Source organism: Malania oleifera, chromosome 3 (genome assembly GCF_029873635.1).
Source record: "Malania oleifera isolate guangnan ecotype guangnan chromosome 3, ASM2987363v1, whole genome shotgun sequence".
Lineage (NCBI taxonomy): Eukaryota > Viridiplantae > Streptophyta > Magnoliopsida > Santalales > Ximeniaceae > Malania > Malania oleifera.
In genome coordinates this window covers 107,333,270-107,350,878 of record NC_080419.1, presented here as the reverse complement: position 1 = coordinate 107,350,878, position 17,609 = coordinate 107,333,270, and the positions used below count along the sequence as shown (strand labels likewise).

Sequence of the window (17,609 nt, the reverse complement as noted above, 5' to 3'; positions counted from 1 at the left end):
GCTAATTTCTCATTTCACATCTCTACATTTCGTAAGGTTAAAATATAGAATCTCTTAAATGGCTGTTTAATATTACTCAAAAGCAAATGTAAAGCTTACCAGTTCGTGCTAATGATGGGTAAAATTTTATTTTTACACATAATTGGCATTTGATTTTTTTTAAATAATTACAATATAATATATTTCATTTTTAATAATATTTAATATAAAAAAATATAATAAAAATAAAATTTCCCTATTTTCTTTATCATTTGTTTCCCAAACAAAATATTCTATTGAAACAAACTCCTTAGTATTTCATATACTTGTTGGACAATGTAATATTTGCAGCTTGAGAGACTAGGACTCTTTTATGAAGAGTGTAAATATTTAATGTGAGCATTAGTAAACAATGGGAGCTCGTAAACTACATAATTGCCCACGTTAACTCCTAAAGCTGAAGAAATTCAAAGTCTAGAATTTGAAGAGGAAGAATAGAATTGAGAGAAAGATTTTCTATGTTTTTCGCTATGTATTTATATTGTACAATGCTCCTATTTATACAATTTCTTTAGTAGACAATTAAGGTAAATCAAGTTGATTACACCAATTAAGTATCTGTGTCTGGTGGTTTGACCAATCTCAAAAGAGAATTTCGGTCTTCATTGCTACACGATGAATCTTGGGTTGCCTTGTGTGTATGATCTTCATATGGAAATCTTGTTATTTCCTTAACACTCCCCCTCAAGTTAGAGTAGATATTGATCATACTCAACTTGCTCAATAAATGGTTGAATTGTGTGGGTCCGAGTGCTTTTGTGAATAAATCTGCAGGCTGCTGACTAGTGGGTATGTGAATAGTTTAAATAACTTGATTTTGGATCTTCTCCCGTACAAGATGGCAATCGATCTCTATATGCTTTGTTCACTTGTGGAAAACTGGAATAGATGCAATGTGAATAGCTGCTTTATTATCACAATACAACTTGATTGGTTGTGGGTGAGCTATCTGGAGATCTGCCAAAAGTTGTTTTAACCAAGTAATTTCACAACAGGTTAATGTCATAGAGCAGTATTCTGCTTCAACTGAGGATCGTGAAATTATTGTTTGCTTCTTGGTTTTCCAAGAGATTGGTGATTTTCCAAGTAAAATATAGTACCCAGTAACAAAACCCGAGTGTCTTTGCATCAAGCCTAGTCGGCATAACAAAATGCATGTAATTGAATACCACTAGAAGTTGACAAAAGAATTCCTTGCCCAGATGACTGTTTGAGATAGCGCAAAACCCAATGTGCTGCATCCAAGTGGGAAGTTCGAGGCTTATCCATGAATTGGCTCAATGTGTGCACCGCATATGCCAAATATGGTCTAGTGATAGTCAAATATATCAGTTTCCCAACCAGTCTTCGATATGAAGATGGATTCGAAATAAGTTCTCCATTCGTCTCACTAAGTGTCAGGTTTGGTTCCATTGGTAGATTACACAGTTTTGCCCCAAGGAAACTAGTCTCCTCAAGTATCTCCAAGGCATATTTCCTCCATAACAGGAAAATTCCAATTTTGGAGCGAGCCACCTCTATCCCTAGAAAGTATTTCAAGAAACCAAGATCCTTCAGTTTAAAGCATTCTCCCAAGTATTTCTTAAGCCCATTGATCTGTTCCAAGTTGTTTCCTGCCAAAATAATATCGTCTACATAGACCAAGTTGATGGTGAAACTTGTTTCGTGGGATCGGACGAACATAGAGTAATCTGCTTTAGATTGCTTATAACCGACATTGATAAGTATGAAAGATAATTTAGCATACCACTACCTAGATGCTTGTTTGAGGTCGTATAGAGACTTGTTAAGCTTGCAGATCCTAGTCTCCCCCTTTTGTCCGAAACCAGGAGGAGGATGCATGTAGACGTCTTCATCGAGATCACCATGTAGAAAAGCATTATTAACATCAAATTGAAAAAGGTGCCAATTGTGGATAGTAGCAAGAGCGAGGATCTATATGGTTTGCATAGGCGGTGACTAGGAGTGAAGCAAAGCTAAAAACTATTGGCGTTGATCCGGAGTAAAAGGAAGACTGCTAGTGGATGGATTGTTGTCAGCGAAAGAGACCTAGCATGCATTTGGTTTGGAACCCGAGTTAGTTCTACGGGTTCAAATGGGAACCCATGGATGAAGTAGCAGCAATCCACAATATGACCTTCTTTGTGATAGTGAGTACACTTTGGTCCGAGCTTGCGAAATGGCTTGCCATCTTTTGGGGTGGGGAGAATACCGTTTGCAGCTAATGCAACCCCATCAACAGGTGAGGGAGTTTAGATGTCCTGTTGACAATCTTCTTGAAAAGCTAAATTATAGATGCGGTTAATCGTGGGCAAAGGATCCATCAAGAGAATCTGGCCACGAATCGCACCATAGGAGTCATTAAGTTCCATAAGGAACTTAATGGTGCATTGATACTGTTGGTATGGAGCAACATCTCCCTTAAATAGATTAGACTGAAGAGACGACAGCTCATCCCATAGCAATTTCAGCCTTGTAAAATAGGTGGCCACAGACGTGTTATCTTGAACAAGATTATGGATTTCTTGTTCAAGATGAAACATCCTAGGACCATTAACTTGAGAAAAACGCTCCTTCAAATCTATCAAGATATCTCGAGCAACATCACAAATGAGAACACTAGCAAAAATTTCTTTTGAAAAAGAGTTGAGAAGCCATGCTTTTACCATTGTCGATACTCGGCAGAAGAGGTCTTGGAGGGTTGGGATATGGTACCATCAATGAAGACGACCTTGTTCTTGGTACTGAGGGCAATGACCATGGATTGGCTCCATGTGTTGTAGTTGGTTTCAGTCGAGAGATTGGAAACAAAGACGATGACACGACTATCAAAATTACTGAGATAAAAAACATGACTTGGATCATCAAAATTGTCTGTGCTTGCAGTATTAGTAGTCATGGAGACGAATAGAAAAGTTTTTTTTTTTTATGAAGATGAATATAGGTATATGGCTATCTGGGCTTCAATGCTGCGTGGAAATTGGTGCACGCATGAGTGACCTTAGTGTTTGTACAATTAAAAATTAAGAATATGGGGGCAATATGTAAGGAGATTTGAGAAAGGTAAGGTGTAGATCTGAGATTTATTAGTAGGGATATTGTTGGTGGTGGTGAGAACGGATGACGACGGAGAGCCAAGGGTGGTAGTAGCCGTCAAGAGACTGAAAAATTGCAAAGAAGATCTGCACGTAGTCCAACAACGATGATCCAATCTGCATTGCATTGAAGGAGGTAGAGAGTCGTTGGTTGGAGCCTGAAGAAGTCGGTGCCAAAGAGATCGGCAATGAAGCGTGGGACGAAAGCAATGGTGGCAAGCAAAAAAGAACCGATGATGGTGGAGAGAGGGACGAGAGAGAGAGAGAGAGAGAGAGAGAGAGAGAGAGGCGCAGGCAGCTTTACAATCAACAATCGGCGATCGGTGAGTAATGTCGAAATCCTAACTTGGCTCTAATACCATGAAGAAATTCAGAGTCTAGAATTTGGAGAGGAAGAATAGAATTGAGAGAAAGATTTTCTATATTTTTCGGTATGTATTTTCATTGTACAGTGCTCCTATTTATACAATTTCTTTAGTAGACAATTAAAGTAAATCATGTTGATTACACCAATTAAGTATTCGTGTCTAGTGGTTTGACCAATCTAAGAGAGAATTTCGGTCTTTATTGCCATACGGTGAATCTTGGGTTGCCTTGTGTGTATGATCTTCATATGGAAATCTTGTTATTTCCTTAACAAAAGTTTTGCAATAAGATAATGTTCTTTTTTCAATTCTCATCTCTTAATTCACATCATAACATCCCCATAACAAGAGGATTTCCTCGAGATGGCTCAGAACCATTATACATACATACATATATATATATCTTAAAAAAATAATAGATTAAAAAAATATGATAAATCATTATTACTTTTTATTGTATCTTAAAAAAGTATTTACTATGACTACTTTCTAAGAGCTGTTGAATCACTTTGTCAATATATATAATATTATTATATTTTGATATGTAATATATTTAATATATAGCAAATAATATAAATCAGTAAAGTATGTGAAAAAAATTATTAATATGTTTAATTAAAATTTTTAATATTCCTAGAATAAAATTTTAATCAATATTTATGTTAATTAATATTTTTAATTAGCATCTTCAATATTATCTAATTAACAAATCAGTTGACATTCCTAACCAATATTGTAATGACCCGAATAATAAAAATGGTATATAAATAGAAAGGAAGGGAAATGGAAATAGAAGCGTTCGTCGACGACATTGCACTTTGGGAGTATTTACCGAGGGAATTCATCAGGTCCTTGCCGACGAACACAGGAGATTCATTGACGAGGGTACAAGAGGGTCTCGTTGACGAAGACGAATTTCGTCGACGAGAAGATACCGAGAGAGGATTTTGGGAAGTTTGAAACTCGTCGACGAAGGTGCAGGTTCGTCAACAAACTTTCTACAAGACTCATCGATGAGGTGACGTGTCTCGTCGACGAATCCAGCCCTATAAATAACCCAAAATCCAGATTTAAACGTAAAAATTAAGAAATCTCTCACTCTCTCCCTTCGGTTTCTCTCTCTTATCTCTTCGATTTAGGGCCAGATTTTTGCCGGTTCGATGATCTGAAGTCACCACGACGCTCCCGGGAAAGTTCTCTCCAAATCTGCTGAAACGAATTGTTGATGAAAGCAAGTTGGAATTCATCCCTGAGTTGAGGTAAGACTTTTTATGCCGAATTTGGTCTTACAGTAGTTATAGGAAATGATATATAGTGAAAATACTGAAGTTTAGTACTAGGAGTTTTCATTTTCAGGGTATTGATTAAGAAATCCTACAGGTGTAAGTCCAGGAATACATAGGGGCTTTTTAGTTGTTAGGTAAAGGAATAAATTAAAGCAATTATTTTTTTCACACGTATTAGTATTATTATCAACAAAGTAATTTTTAGGGAATATGTATTATATTTGAATATTATTGAGAAAATGTATGTTATTAGGAAAATTCTGTTGTTTTTACAGAAAATGTGATTTTAGAATGACATGTACGAAATTACTCAGTTTTGTGTGGCATGAATGTTATTTTTCATGAAAAATATTATGATGTGACAAATTTTATGAAATAAGCAAGTTTTCAGGGATTATGAAAATACAGTACATTATGGTTTTGAAATACATGATAATTGATTTATTTATTCAGAATGATATGTATGAGATATTCGGTGTAAGGCCGTGATTGATAGCCAGTGCAAAGCCGTGTTTTACGTATGATTTTGGCTCGAGACCGTATATTTATGAAATGTTCGGCGCGAGGCCGTATTTATGAAATGATTTCGGCGCGAGGTCGTATTTATGAAATTATGAAAAATGCTATAATATCATATACTATATGTTATCAGAACCCGGATGTTAGTTTAACCTAGTTTTAGGAGCTCCGTATCGTAGTTATATAGATCAGATATCTATTTTCAGACTTGTGTTAACCACCCCACAAGGGGGTGGGAGATTGATAGTCGATGTGACTTTCAGTGTAGAGTTGTAGACGTCCACCTGACAGTTCGGACCAGGATGTGGCTGACCCATCGTACTTACAGACATTTTTGACTCGGCAGTGGTCAGCCAGCCATTGTCGGGTCCCACCTTCGGGCTGCACAACCCGTCATGGAGGGTAATACATGACACCAGCTAACTATTCATCCTGAGTATGTTTTCAGTATTTTCAGATATAACAGACATTTTATATATGATATGATTTACAAGAAAATACGAAAGTATATGATGATTTAGTATGTTATAATGAATGTTTACAGGTATATGAAATGTACTATATATGTATAATTGCATTAAATGTTCATGTTACCACACAACTGTATTTTGTTTATTTTCTCTTACTAAGAAGTGTCTCACCCCCGAACATTAAATGATTTTCAGGAAACCCAGAGAGACTGGCGAGTCAGGGCCGCCGCTGAGTGAGTTGAGCTTCCCTACTAGAAGGGTAAGCGTTGATCTAAGATCAAGGGATTTTTGTTGTATGATCGTAGGGTTATTTGATGTTTTGGAGGTTGTATATAAATACAGTATTTTAGTGATGTAGTAAACTCTGGTATTGTGTATGTTACGGTTTTGAGAATGTGATTTATATTTACTGCTACATAGGTTTCCGCTGTGAACGACAAGTGTCCCCGTTACCCACAGGTTCGGGTTGACCATTTTATTTATTATGTTTCATTTTTATATTAAGTTAAGCGGGTCATTACAAATATTGGTTATGAAACATTATCTAATTATTAGAATATTTTTTAATATTTCCAATTGATGTTTTCTAATAAAATATTTCTAATTAATATTTTTAAATTTTTTATAATTAGTAAAATTCATAATTATTTCATTTATCATTTTAATTGACATTTTTAAAATTATCTAATTAAAAATTAATTAAAATTTAAATATTTATTTTTAAAAATTAATTTAATTTTCTAATTAAATTTATTAAAAATTAATTAATACTTATGTTAATTGGCATTTAAATTGAATTTTGTATTTCATAATTAAAAATTAAATTTAAATTCTATAGTTAATATTTTTAATTATAATATTTAATATTTTCTAATTAAAAAAATAATTTATGTCTATGAAAATTTAAAGTTTTAATTGGAATTTTAATATTTTATTTTAAATGAAACAATATGTGATTTGTGATACCTCGTGGAAGAAAGGTTTAAAAGAATTAGATGTTACTACCTATATCAATAAGGTGTACCTTTCTTTTCGGGAGTTCTTTCTATAAGAACTCCACGGTTAAGCGTGTTTGACTTGGAGTAATCTTGGAATGGGTGACCTTCTGAGAAGTTTTCTCAAGAAGTGTGTGAGTGAGGACAAAACATACTGAAAAAGACACGTATTGATCTGTAGGGTCAGTCATTAGTCCAATAAGGTCTGCCCCCTATTGTCTGATCCAAGTGGAGGAGGAGAGACGCAGTGCTCCATGGTAGACCCAGGTTGGGGTGTTACAAAATGATATCAGAGTAATTATCCAACCAGAAGTGTGATGAGATTCACATCGCTCGAGTTTGGAAATGTGAGTTCGTAACGAGAACGTTGCATTCTGTAAGTGAGAGAGAATGCCATTAAAGAAAGGTTTAAAAAGATTAGATGTTACAACTCATATCAATAAGGTGCATCTTTCTTTTTGAGAGTCTTCTCATAAGAGCTCCACGGTTAAGCATGCTTGACTTGGAGTAATCTTGGGATGGGTAACCTTTTGGAAAGTTTTTCGGAATGTGTGTGAGTGAGAACAAAACACACTAAAAAGAACATGTGTTGGTATATAGGGCTAGTCATTAGTCCAATAAGGCCCGCCCCCTTGTTGTCTAGCCCAGGTGGAAGAGGAGAGACATAGTGCTTTCTGACAAACCTAGGTTGGGCCGTTACATTATTATTTTTTATTCACTATAATATAGTTATTAATTTTTGTTGATATGATTATAATTAATAATATTTTATTTATCATTAATTCTTAATTAATAAATGATCGTCATGCCCATAAATTATTTAATTTCTAAATTTGTCAAACTTTAAAATATGTGCCCATTAACAATATGTGCCAATATTTCCTTGATTTTAATGGTATTTTATCAAACTTTAAATTCTTTATAACCTTTTCTTAATTTTAGAAAAATTAATTACTTGATCAATGAACTTAAAGCATGTTTATTTATGGAATTTTCAAAAAATTTATTTTAGTTTTTTAAATAAGTGCTAGTTTATTTTTAATTTTAATTTTTCAAACATTTTTATAGAAAACTATAGATTTTTTTTTTTCAAATTTCTACACATTACTAAAAATTTAAATTATCATATGACATAATAATAGTTGTTCTTTTACAACTAAAGTGACCTAAGTAACAATCCCAAAAAGAAATGTTGAAAGAATGATGACATTACTTCAATATACAATTTTATAACTCTGTGTTTAAATGCATAGATTTGAACTTTGGGTTTGTATTTGGATAGACTTGTACAAATCTCAATACAGTTTTATTTTATATCTTACCAAAATCCACTATAAAGCTAAATTTTAGACTTCTTCAATCATAAGGTGGGAGTTTATAGATACAAGTTATATTATGGAAAATAACCCAATCTCGTCACATATTCCTTTCCATTCCTCTTTGGAAGTTTGAACTCGAGCGAAACTTTAATATGCAAGATAGAAATGAATGAAATAAAGTAAACTTGATCAAAACCTTATAAAATTTTCATCCTATTCTCTTCTATCATACCAAATATCAAAATCCTAAAATAATAGTTTAAATGTATTGAGCACTCTATTTGAGGACATACTCCTAACTATATTTTTATTTTAATCATAGTATTTTATTTTTTTATTTTTTATTTTTTATTTTTGATTACATAGGAACTCCAACTACCAATAAGCACTTTGGACCCCCTAGTGCGGCACCAAACTTACGGATCAACGTCTTCCCCTTAGGTCTCACTGATTAGGTAAAGTTCGGAATGCGGACACGACTTTCGTGCATCAGTTGGATGTTCGACCAACCTGACCCTCGAGACATATCTTCATTACCATCCACGGTCCCTACTGGCTCACAGAAAACTCTTACCATCCACGGTCTACGGTCCCTACTAGCTCATAGAAAACTCTCGCCATCCACGGTTCCCGCTAACTCACAGAGCAAATTCTCACTATCCACGGTTCTCGCTAGCTCACAGAGTAAATTCTCACAATCCACAAGTACCGTTAGTTTCGTGAGTGTATCTACCTGGAATTGAACCCCCGATGCTCCTTCTTACGTGCTGATGTCTTTCCATCGTGCCATGCCCGTGGGGGCATAGTATTTTATTTATCTTATATGATAATGTTGCTCTAATCAGGTCAACATTTACATTTCCAATCTCCCTTTACTTTATTATTAATTAGTTTTATTATTAATTGATTCAATTTGAATCTGAACCTGAATTTTACCGGTGTTACAAAGCTACTTGCTTCACAAGGATACTTTATTATTATACAAAGAAATTATTTTTAAAAATTTGAATTTGAACTGTTAGTGTTTGAATTCAAATTTATGTATAATTAAAACAAAACTAATACAAATTTGTTCAAATTTATATAAATTAAAATTATAATATTCAATTTTTGTGCGAGTAAATTTGTTGAATTAGCATCACCATTAAATGATTTTTCTGTTTTTGGGGACAGCGGAGTCGTCGGGTAGGTTGGACATTGAACCGTGACAGGTGCGTAAGCGTATGTATCAGCTCCGCCTGCTGCCCTCTGGTAAAACTCACTTGTAGTAGTCTACCCAATTCCACCTTCCCCAACCATGGCAGCAGCAGCTGCTGCGTCTACTTCTTCCAATGCCTATGCTCTCCATTGGCTTCTTCGACCTTCACCTCCCAAGGCTGCTTCTATCGCCTTCCCCCCTTTTCCCACTTCTTCTTCTTCTTCTTCTTCTTTTTTCGCTTTGCCCGCGCGCCGACCCTTCTGTTCCTTTCGCACGATTTCAACCCCAGTCATGGCCATGGCAAGGAGCGGTGTCTCTAGTGGAAACCCAGCTCAGAATCAGAGTAAGAAGGCGACCGCAAACCCTAGCAAAGAAGACACAGCTTCTTCTCCGTCTGTAAAAGATAAAAGAGCGGAAGAAGAAGAGGAGATGGAAGAAGTAGAGGAGGAAATGCCGTGGATTCAGGAGAAAGCTCTCGACGTGGTCGAGTTCACGGGCTCCGTCACGCAGGCCATCCCTGGTCCCAGAGTCGGTCGCAGCTCCTTGCCTTGGATTCTCGCCATTCCCTTGGCTTATGCTGGAATCACCTTTGTCATTGCTTTTGTCAAGACTGTCAGGAAGTTCAATTCCCCCCGAGAGAAGCGGAGAAAACTGGTCTGTTCTCTTTTCTTTCTTACCTCTATCTATTCTATTAAATGGGTTTATATTTGATTCTGATAAATGAAGCAGTTGTTACAACCGAAGGAGTCTATGGTTGGGCTTAATATACATGAGTGAACACCAATTTGACCCAAAGATTGAAGCCTATTGAATCTTGGGCCCAACCATATATACAAGCACCCATCATCTACTCAATTTTTTCAATATGTGACAACTCACAAGTTGAATTCTCAACAATCTTTCCTGTGAGTTCCAACTGCTCCCTCTTGAACGGAAACTATCTCCCTTATGGGAGTAACCTCAATTCCCCAACAGTTGCTCAAGTGGGCCTTACCACTGGCGCCTTACATGCTTCGGATTGCATTCCACGTGCCTCTGAACCAATCATACCTCCAACGTCTTAAACTTATTCGGATCCATCTTAGCTCTAGATGATCTTTATTAGCCTTGGTTACACACTTGGTCTTCCAATTGTTAGCACGTCAGGAGAATTAGTTTCACGTCTCGACTTTTACGATGTCGCTCACCCAGAGTTACAAACTGTCGGCTCTGATACAACTTGTTAGCGCCGGAGGAGTCCATGGGTGGACTTGATACACATGAGTGAACACCCAATTTGACCCAAAAACTTAAGTCTATTGGGTTTTGAGTCCAACCATGTATATAAGCACCCATTATCTACTCAATTTTTTCAATATGAGACAAACTCATAAATAGAGTTCTCTGATACCACTTATTGAGAAAGTATCAAGACAACTAGCATAGCGGATAAATCTTTCTCAAAAATTAAATCTGTGACGAGCAAAAATAACCAACTAACAATAATAATAAATCACACACCACAATAGAAACACCACGATTTTTAACGTGGAAAATCCCTCCAATATGAAGGGTAAAAACCACGGGGTCTATGAGACCCAATAAAATTTCTACTATAATAGAGGTAAAAATTACAACCGTATAATCACCAAAAAAATGTTTACAAACTTAGAGTAAAAATGATTCCCAAAAGAATCGCAATAAAATAAGAATGAGCGGAAAGAAGTGAGCCAAACGCAGTTACTGTCAGTATTACAAAATCAGGTCCTCCAAAGTTCTGAAACAAATCTCCACCGTCTAGATTGAAGGTTGACAAATCCCGAACTTGCTCTCCAAATTTTAGCAAATTGGATTACAAAAAACCTTCCAATCATCGAGTTGATGAAGACTACACAACACACTACTGCTGCCTCACACACTGTTGCGGTGCTCCAATTTTTCTCCCCTGTAGCGGCACTCACATTACTGCCTCCTTTAATTTGCCCTAATGAGCTTCAAGCACATGGGCATCTTTTTCTTTCTTTTTTTTTTTTTTTTTTTAAACTTATGCGGATTGGACCCAACAAATCTCCCCCTCCAGCCCATTAGAGGAAGGAGACATTCATTAAGATTATCAAACAATTTTGATACCGGCTGCCTCAGCACACAACTCAAGCTTCGCATGGGACACCACCTTTGTCATCATATCAACAGCATTCTTATCAGTATGGATCTTCTCAAGTTCAAGCAACTTAGAATCCAAAACATCTCAAATCTAATGATATCTCACATCCATATGCTTTGATTTACCATAAAATGTTGAATTCTTACCCAGATGAATAGCAATTTGGTTATCACCAAATAACACATACCTCTTTTGAGTGAATCCAAGTTCACGAACCAATTTCTTTATTCTCAATAACTCTTTACATACCTCAATAGCTGCAATGAACTCAACTTTTGTAGTAGACAAAGCACTACATTTCTGCAACTTGTATTGTTAAGACACAACTCCCCCTACAAAGGAAATCAAATAACATAAAATAGATTTCCTCGAGTCCGAATCTCCAGCCATGTCTGAATCTGTATAGCTAATCAGAACAGGTTTTTTAGAACCAAAATAGAGTTTCAAATTAGCTGTACCACAGAGATACCTCAATATCCAATTCACAGCATTCCAATGCTCTCTAACTACACCAATTGCATGAGCTAAATCTGACCTTGTGCAAACCATGACATACATTAAGCTACCAACTGCAGATGCATATGGAACACTTTCCATGTCTCTCTTTCCTTCATCATTAGAAGGAGACTGTTTACTACTTAACTTGAAATGTGTAGCAAGAGGAGTACTCATCACTTTGGCTTCTCCATGCGAAATCGTTGAAGTACCTTCTCTATATACTTTTCCTGAGATAACCATAACTTCTTAGCACTTCTGTCACATGAGATTCTCATGCCAAGAATTTGTTTCGCTGGTCCCAAGTCTTTCATGGCAAAAGACTTGCTTAACACGTGCTTTAACTTGTCAATTCTAGAGACATTGTGACAGATAATGAGCATGTCATCAACATAAAGCAACAAAATAATGAAATCATCATTATAGAATTTTTGAACAAATACACAATGGTCTGAAGTCGTCTTCTTGTAGCCTTGTTAAACCATGACAGACTCGTACTTCTTATGCCACTGTCTAAGAGCTTGTTTCAGGCCATACAAGCTTTTCTTCAATCTGCAAACATAATTCTCCTTACCTTTCACCACAAAACCCTCCTGCTGGTTCATATAAATTTCTTCCTCGAGATCGCCATGGAGGAAAGCAGTTTTCATAACCATCTACTCAACCTCCAAATCAAGACTAGCAGCCAAGCCCAAAACAACACTTATTGACGACATTTTCACTACTGGTGAGAAAATCTCCCCAAAATCAATCCCCTTTTTTTGACTGAAACCTTTGACGACTAATCTAGCTTTGTACTGTGGGAGTGAAGAAATCTCTTCCTATTTTAATCTATAGACCCACTGATTTTTCAACACTCTCTTACTTTTAGGTAATTTTACTAGCTCAAAAGTGTGGTTGTCATGTAGAGATTTCATTTAATCTTCCATTACAATAAATCATTGTTGCTTCTGCTCATTTTCAATGGCTTCTTCATAACATTCTGGTTCTCTCTCATCAGTTAGAAGAACATACTCATCTATAGGATATCTCATGGAGGACTGTCGGTCTTTGGTAGACCTCTTGAGTGCAGCTGTAGGTGGTTCAATAGTTGAAGTATCTTCCTCATCAACAGTTTCGTGATCTTCCACCACATGATCATTTTGAACATCTGCCTCTGTATCATATTGATTGCCAATCTCAACTGTATCAGGATAATTTTCAGAAGGAATCGGGTCCAAGACAACTGAGCCATCACTATCCTGAAACTGAGAATTTTTTGTCTTGCCAATGTCTTCAATGGTTTGATCCTCCATGAAGACTACATCACGACTTCTCACAAGTTTCTTTTCCACTGGATCATAAAACTTGCAGCCAAACTCATCCTGACCATACCCAATAAAAATGCACTGTCTTGCCTTGACACCTAACTTTGACCTTTCATCTTTAGGCACATGAACAAATACTTTGCAGCCAAACACACGTAGATGGTCATAGCAAACATCCTTCCCATACCTGATCCTGTCAGGGACATTAGTTTGTAGTGCAGTAGAAGGAGAGAAGTTAATTGCATGAACAATAGTATATAATGCCTCACCCCAAAATGATCCAGATAGTTTTGCTTCTGAAAGCAAACATCTGAATCTCTATATCAGTTTTTTATTCATCCTTTCTGCCAAACCATTCAACTGAGGAGTCTTAGGAGGTGTCTTCTGATGTTGGATGCCTTGTTGTCTACAGTACACATCAAATGGACCACAACTTTTATGTAACTGAGTCGCTTGTACCATAACTCTGATGTGATATTGCTATCAACTGCAGTCATAGAATTCAAGCAAATAGAAGCATTCATAAAATACAAATTAGAAAATTTGTTACCTTGGGCCACAATAAATTTCCTCTGGTAAGTCTCCATTGTCCATTACCAAAGAAGTTGCAATATCCATCATCATCAAGTCTTCTAGCAAAGATCAAATGTAGATGAACACTAGGAGCATGCCTAACATTATTGAGTACCAATTCTGTTCCATTGTTGGTTTTTAAGAAAATAGTTCTAGTGCCAACTATCGGTACCACAACATCGTTTCCCATCTTCAAAACTCCAAAGTCCCCGGAAGTATATGAATTGAAGAAATCCTTCCTTGATGTCACGTGAAAAGAGGCACCGCTGTCAACCACGCAACTAATTATAGGTAACACTAATTACATTATCATCGTAAGCAAGAACCAAATCATCTCCAACAGTAGTGACAACACGATCGTTATTATCCTGATCCTTCTTTTCTTGCCTGTCACTGTTACTTTTATTCTCTCTTCCACTTGTAACAGTACTTCTTGATATGACCATTAAACCACAATAATGACACTCTAAGATTTTTAAATCTTGACCTTGATTTGCTTCTACTTTTACTTCTACCTTTTTCATTTTTGTATCGGCTTCCCCCCTATCTTCTGTAACAAGTACTTGGGTATAATTTGTACCCATTTTTTTCCTTCTGGTCTCTTCATTAAACAAGTCATCTTTAACAAACGACAAGGTCAAAACACCGTTTGGGGCTAAGTTGCTAAAAGATACTATAAGAATCTCCTAACTATTTGGCAAAAAACTTAATAGCAGCAGTAGTTCATCATCTAAAATTATCTTTATATTGGTTAACTGGTTTACCAAATTCTAGAAATCGCTCAAATGCTCAGTAACAGATTTTCCCTTTCTAAGCTTCAAATTTACAAGCTTTCTAATTGTAAATGCTTTTTTGTGAGCAATCTTTCTCTCATAAAGACTCTCCAACTTCTTCCAAAGTATTTGGGCATCTTTCTCTTGAGTCATATGATGAAAAACACTATTATCCACCCACTATCTAATTTTGCCAATTGCCTTACTTTGCATTTTGTTCCAGTTAGCTTCAGTTTGTTTTTGTGGCTCATTGTTACCCAACTCAATCAGATCAAATAAATCCTTACAATAAATAATATCTTCCATCTTTTGTTTCCAAATTGAATAATTTGAAGCTGTGAGCTTGCACATAGTACCTACGTTGTCTTCCATATTTTATATGAACCAAGCTTTAATACCACTTGTTAGCACCGGAGTAGTCCATGGGTGGGCTTAATACACATGGGTGAGCATCCACTTGACCCAAAAGTTTAAGCCTATTGCGTCTTAGGCCCAACCATGTATATATATATATATATATATATATTTTAAGAAGGGCGGCACCTCCATTTATTTATTGATAACCCCTCACTTTTGACGAAAGAATACCGTGGTTACAAGACAATCAATGGGAGATAACAAAAGATAACACGTTAAAAATCTCCCAAAGAACAACACCAACATCCAGCCAAAAACCGGGTTACAAGTCCAAACAAAACAAAACAAAACAGGACCTACAAAACAAACCTCATGCAACAAAACAAAACAAAAGAAAAACAACATAAAGCATAAGCTAAAACCAAAAGAAAATCAGCTAAACATACCTCATATAAGTCGTACCCCTCTTCTCCAATTTATACAAACCATTGTTAACTCTAGGGAGTTGACTACTATTTGTAAACAAACTATTCTTCCCCATAGCACCTTGTCGAGCCAAGGCATCTGCCACTTTGTTCCCTTTTCTATACCAATGATTTATCGAAAAATCTACTCCTTCCAATAAACCAATAAGCTGCTCCCAAAAATCCCATAAATACCACAAGGAGCACTTCCTGGCTCTTATCCATTTAACTACAATATTCGAATCACATTCAATATCGATACTGGTATGTCCCAAATATTTGCAAATCTTTATTCCCTCCAATACAGCTCTCAATTCAGTTTCATTATTTGAACAAGAACCAAAATATTTTGAAAAATCAATCACAAAAGAACCTGTATGGTCTCTAAGGATGCCACCACCACCCGCCGGCCCATCATCCACTCAATTTTTCCAATGTGGGACAAACTCACAAGTGGAATTTTCAACAGCAACAATGTTCATCCATTATTTGCGTGCATTGTTTGTTTCATTTCTTCCTGAATCCTGATCCATTTTCATTTTAGTTTGTGTCAATTTAATGTTTCACCTGACATAGCCCCTGGATTCGTCCTATCTAAATTAGAATTTTCCAGAGGTGTTCAATTTTTGGTAGCCATATTCTTTAGTGTAGATATTAGATGTCGAGTTGTTTGAATTTTGATGCTGGTTTGTGTTTTTTTAGAATATCTGCTTAGTGGCTGCATGAATCATTGGTTTTGTACAAGTTCTCACTCCAAGTAGAAGCGCAGAATGGTACTCCATAGTAAAACTAAGGTGGTTACTACCTTTCACCACTATGTTTCCAGTATTATGTTCATTAACAGAGATGAATCTACCGTACCCTTTTAAATAGATGTTAATACTTTTTCCATATCCAAAAAATAAAAAGAAATGAATCTATCTATCGTGCCTCCACCTCAAGAGATCATAACTTAATCACACACTTCCAGCACACTGGAACCCTGTTTACTAGCCTCCAAGGTCATACATGAATGTTTGCTCTGGATGGTGCCATGACCTCTCAAACTAACAATAGAAGGCTTTACACCAGCTTTTCATCTGCCAAAAAAAAAATTGTCTATGCTCCATCTCTCCTGCAATTTTTTTACATCTTAAGAGAAGCAGTAGCCCCTTGAGTGGTTTGTGCTTCCCTTGAGTGGCTGTAATCCAAATTCTGAAGCCTTCTGGAACCCTGTGTTACAAAAGGCGTGTAGGAGACTGGCAGATTGAAAGAGGGCATACTTTTCTCTTGGGGCTCGCTCCACACTGATCAATGCCTCTCTCTACAACATTACAATCTGTATCTTTCCCTATTTAAAATACCTTTGAGAGTAGCCAGATCCTTAGTGAGCTTGATGCATGATATCTTTTGGTTGGGTTCAAGGGAGGGTAGGACTGTAGGAGAGAGCATCTAGTTAGCTGGGAGGTTGTTAGTAGACCTAAGTTTGAGGGGGGGCCGGGCATCAGTAATGTGGTATCCAAAAACATCTCTCTAGTAGGTAATTGGCCGGCTTTGGAGGTTCCCTTTGGAAGTTAACTCCCTATGGCATAAGGTGCTCAAAAGCAAATATAGGATCCAACAGAATGGGTGGGAAACAAGAGTTTGGGTTTGAACTTTTTGGGGACCAGGCTTTGGACTTAATGAAACTACTTTTATTTGGCTTTTGGCAGGTATGCTGACCCTTTCAACCAAGGTAGTGGAAGTGGAACTCCAGAAAACCTATTCCAGTCACCTCCTGTACCATCTGTTAAATCTGCTGGTTGTGTCAATCCGAAGTTTTTCATTCCTCACCAACATCATGGATTGAACAAACATTAGATATTGTTGCATAAAATTTGCAAGAATCTGCTGCAACTGATGAAAATCCCTCAACATCCAATATGAATGACTTGTTCCACTCTCCACCACTATCCATGTCAATGCAAAGGTTTCCAAGCATGAATAATATCCAGATTCAAGGGTTGTTGGGAAATGGCAAAGGCTCCATTTCCTCTCATTCACAATGAACAGCATCAAGGAGTGGAAGTTTATAATGATCCATTTAGTCATCCCAAAATGACCGAAAACAAAACCGTTAGGGGAGGCACTGTGCATGCCACCGTCAACATTTATGCCTAGTGATCCACCTTTGATGAAATTGCAAATGAATAGTGGCAGTTTAGGAGATGACCTTCATGAAGCGCTAGTGAG

The 17,609-nt window shown here is 36.5% G+C and overlaps 2 protein-coding genes across 2 annotated transcripts in view; one reads left to right on the top strand and one right to left on the bottom strand.

Moving 5' to 3' along the window:
- Window positions 1-2,291: 2,291 nt before the first annotated feature.
- Window positions 2,292-2,708, bottom strand: LOC131151469 (uncharacterized). The gene has a single exon (XM_058102712.1). It carries the CDS (start codon window positions 2,706-2,708, stop codon window positions 2,292-2,294), a length of 417 nt encoding a protein of 138 aa, XP_057958695.1.
- A 6,529-nt stretch (window positions 2,709-9,237) lies between these two features.
- The window catches only part of LOC131150678 (uncharacterized), a 33,416-nt gene continuing 25,044 nt past the window's right edge, over window positions 9,238-17,609 (top strand). Inside the window, exon 1 of the mRNA XM_058101543.1 lies at window positions 9,238-9,940. Coding sequence (XP_057957526.1) covers window positions 9,386-9,940 — 555 coding nt within the window. The 5' untranslated portion in view covers window positions 9,238-9,385. The remainder of the gene's footprint in view (window positions 9,941-17,609) is intronic.

Excerpts from the sequence above, each read along its gene's own strand:
- LOC131151469 (XM_058102712.1), bottom strand. The coding sequence starts at position 2,708 with ATGGTAAAAGCATGGCTTCTCAACTCTTTTTCAAAAGAAATTTTTGCT.